Source organism: Callospermophilus lateralis, chromosome 7, assembly GCF_048772815.1.
Source record: "Callospermophilus lateralis isolate mCalLat2 chromosome 7, mCalLat2.hap1, whole genome shotgun sequence".
NCBI classification, from domain to species: Eukaryota; Metazoa; Chordata; class Mammalia; order Rodentia; family Sciuridae; genus Callospermophilus; species Callospermophilus lateralis.
The window spans coordinates 633660-635822 of NC_135311.1; the positions used below are offsets into that span (position 1 = coordinate 633660).

The 2163-nt window shown below is 47.4% G+C and overlaps 1 protein-coding gene across 1 annotated transcript; it reads left to right on the forward strand.

The window, feature by feature from the left end:
* The first annotated feature begins 774 nt into the window (after positions 1 to 774).
* LOC143641906 (olfactory receptor 5V1-like) lies at positions 775 to 1734 on the forward strand. Its single transcript, XM_077109900.1, has one exon. The coding sequence runs from the start codon at positions 775 to 777 to the stop codon at positions 1732 to 1734; it is 960 nt and encodes a 319-aa protein (XP_076966015.1).
* The last annotated feature ends 429 nt before the right edge of the window (positions 1735 to 2163 follow it).

The following is a 2163-nucleotide window of genomic DNA, read 5'->3' on the forward strand; positions in this document are numbered from 1 at the left end:
TACTACAAAAGAAGAAAAATACCTAAGTATATATCATTGGTCAAAATTTCTTGTATCTTATAAAACTTAAAAAATAAAAGTTTCTACTGAAAAAAAAATAGATCAATGTATTTAAAAGCAGGTGACTTAAAATTTTATTTTTAAGAAATAATCAGAGATGATCACAGATACATATTATGAAAGCTTCTATTCCAATATTTATGATAGTAAACAGAATGGAAGGCTTCTAAGTTCAATAAAAAGGGAGGTGTTAAATTTATTTCAAGTTAGGGAATTAAGATTACAAGGCAAACAACTAAATAGAAGACAACGATCTTGGGAAATTTTGCTTCGGGTATTTTAAAGGTAGATAGAGTTAGAATGGGATGCATGGGAAGAGAGCTTTGATTTTGTGACCTGTTCTATTCTTCTGTATAATTTTCTGCATTTTCTTCATTTTTCACAATGAAAACTTATTACTTGAAATAACACACATAAAAAAAAAATTCATCACGGTGAAGCACAGTGTTAGGAGGGAGATGCTGCAGATTCAGTGAGACCCAGGGTTGATAGCTGGTTGTGCATTTTGACCAAGTCTCCATTTATTCTTACAAAAGAGCACCCATGCAAAAGTCTGTGAGAAGTTATGCTCTCTCTAAAGTCACTCCGATACGTCTCTTTCCACAGTCCAGGCAGCTCTGTATCCAGTATTATTTGCCACGTGCTGCAGATGGACAAGCCCTTGGGTGCTCTCAGTCCACTCTCATCATGGCTTCTTTTCTCTGCTTTGTAGCTATGACACCATTGGAAATGAGCAATCAAACGTTTGTCACCGAATTCATCTTCTTGGGATTTTCCAACCACTCCAACCTACAGGGCTTGTTCTTCCTGCTCTTTCTGGTCATTTACCTGACCACTCTCCTGGGGAACATGCTCATAATAGTGGCCACCAGGGTCAGTCCTGCTCTCCACACTCCAATGTACTTTTTCCTCAGCAATTTGAGCTTCTTGGACATCTGCTACACGTCCACCACCCTCCCAGTACTGCTGGTGAACCTCTTCCGGGAGAAGAAGACCATTTCCTATGAGGGCTGCCTTTCCCAGGTCTTCTTCTTTGTGACAAGTGCTGGCACTGAAGGTGTCTTACTGGCTGCCATGGCTTATGACCGCTACGTGGCCATTTGCCGTCCTCTTCAGTACCCGGTCCTCATGAGGGTGAAGGTCTGTGTGGGTCTGGTGACGGGGTCCTGGCTGTGTGGGCTGGTGAATTCGGTCACACACACGGTGCTGGCCACCACACTCACTCTGTGTGGGCCCCACCACATCAGCCACTTTCTCTGTGACATCCCGTTGCTCCTGAAGCTCTCCTGCTCAGACACCTCTGTCAACGAGTCTGTGCTGCACGTGGCCAGTGCCACCATTGGCCTGAGCCCCTGCCTCTTCACTGCAGGCTCCTACACACTCATTGTCTCGGCCATCCTCAGGATTCCCTCTGCCCAGGGCCGGAGGAAGGCCTTCTCCACCTGTGCGTCCCACCTCACTGTCGTGGTGGTCTTCTATGGAACAGCCAACTTCAACTACGACAGGCCCAGAGAAGGCCACTCCCTGGACATGGACATCCTGGTCTCTGTGCTCTTCTGTGTGGTGACCCCCATGTTGAACCCCATCATTTACAGCCTGAGAAACAAGGAGGTCAAGGGTGCCCTGAGGAAGCTGGCTGGGGGGTGTGCATCCCCTTGCACAGTCAAAGTCTAGGCCAATCTTCAAACTGGAGTGAACAGCCATCTGAAAAAAGAGACCTCAAGGGACCTCATGCCCCTGGCTGGAGAGTCTGTATCTGGCTTCAACTCCAACTCCTGCTTTTGAAATCCCTGAGACTCCTTTCTCTCCTCCCTTTTCCCACTCTCAGGTCCAAGTGTGTCGGATACCTTGGGTCAGTGTTCAGCACCATCTCTGTCCTTCTGTGTTCTCCCCACACCAGAGGGACAGAAAGTACGAGAACCTCGTTTCCCACACTCCCCTGCCTGCAGGCCTCCATTTTAGGAGGTTCTGTCAAGATCAGCCAAACTCTAGGCAGAGAGGAAGAAAGGAAAGGAAGAAAGCGGGTTCTTCTGGATCCCCACAGCGCAGCAGCAAACCAGCCCTGCAGAGGCAGGAGCTGACCTCCTGGGTGCCAGGAGCTGT

Excerpts from the sequence above, each read along its gene's own strand:
- LOC143641906 (XM_077109900.1), top strand. The coding sequence starts at position 775 with ATGACACCATTGGAAATGAGCAATCAAACGTTTGTCACCGAATTCATC.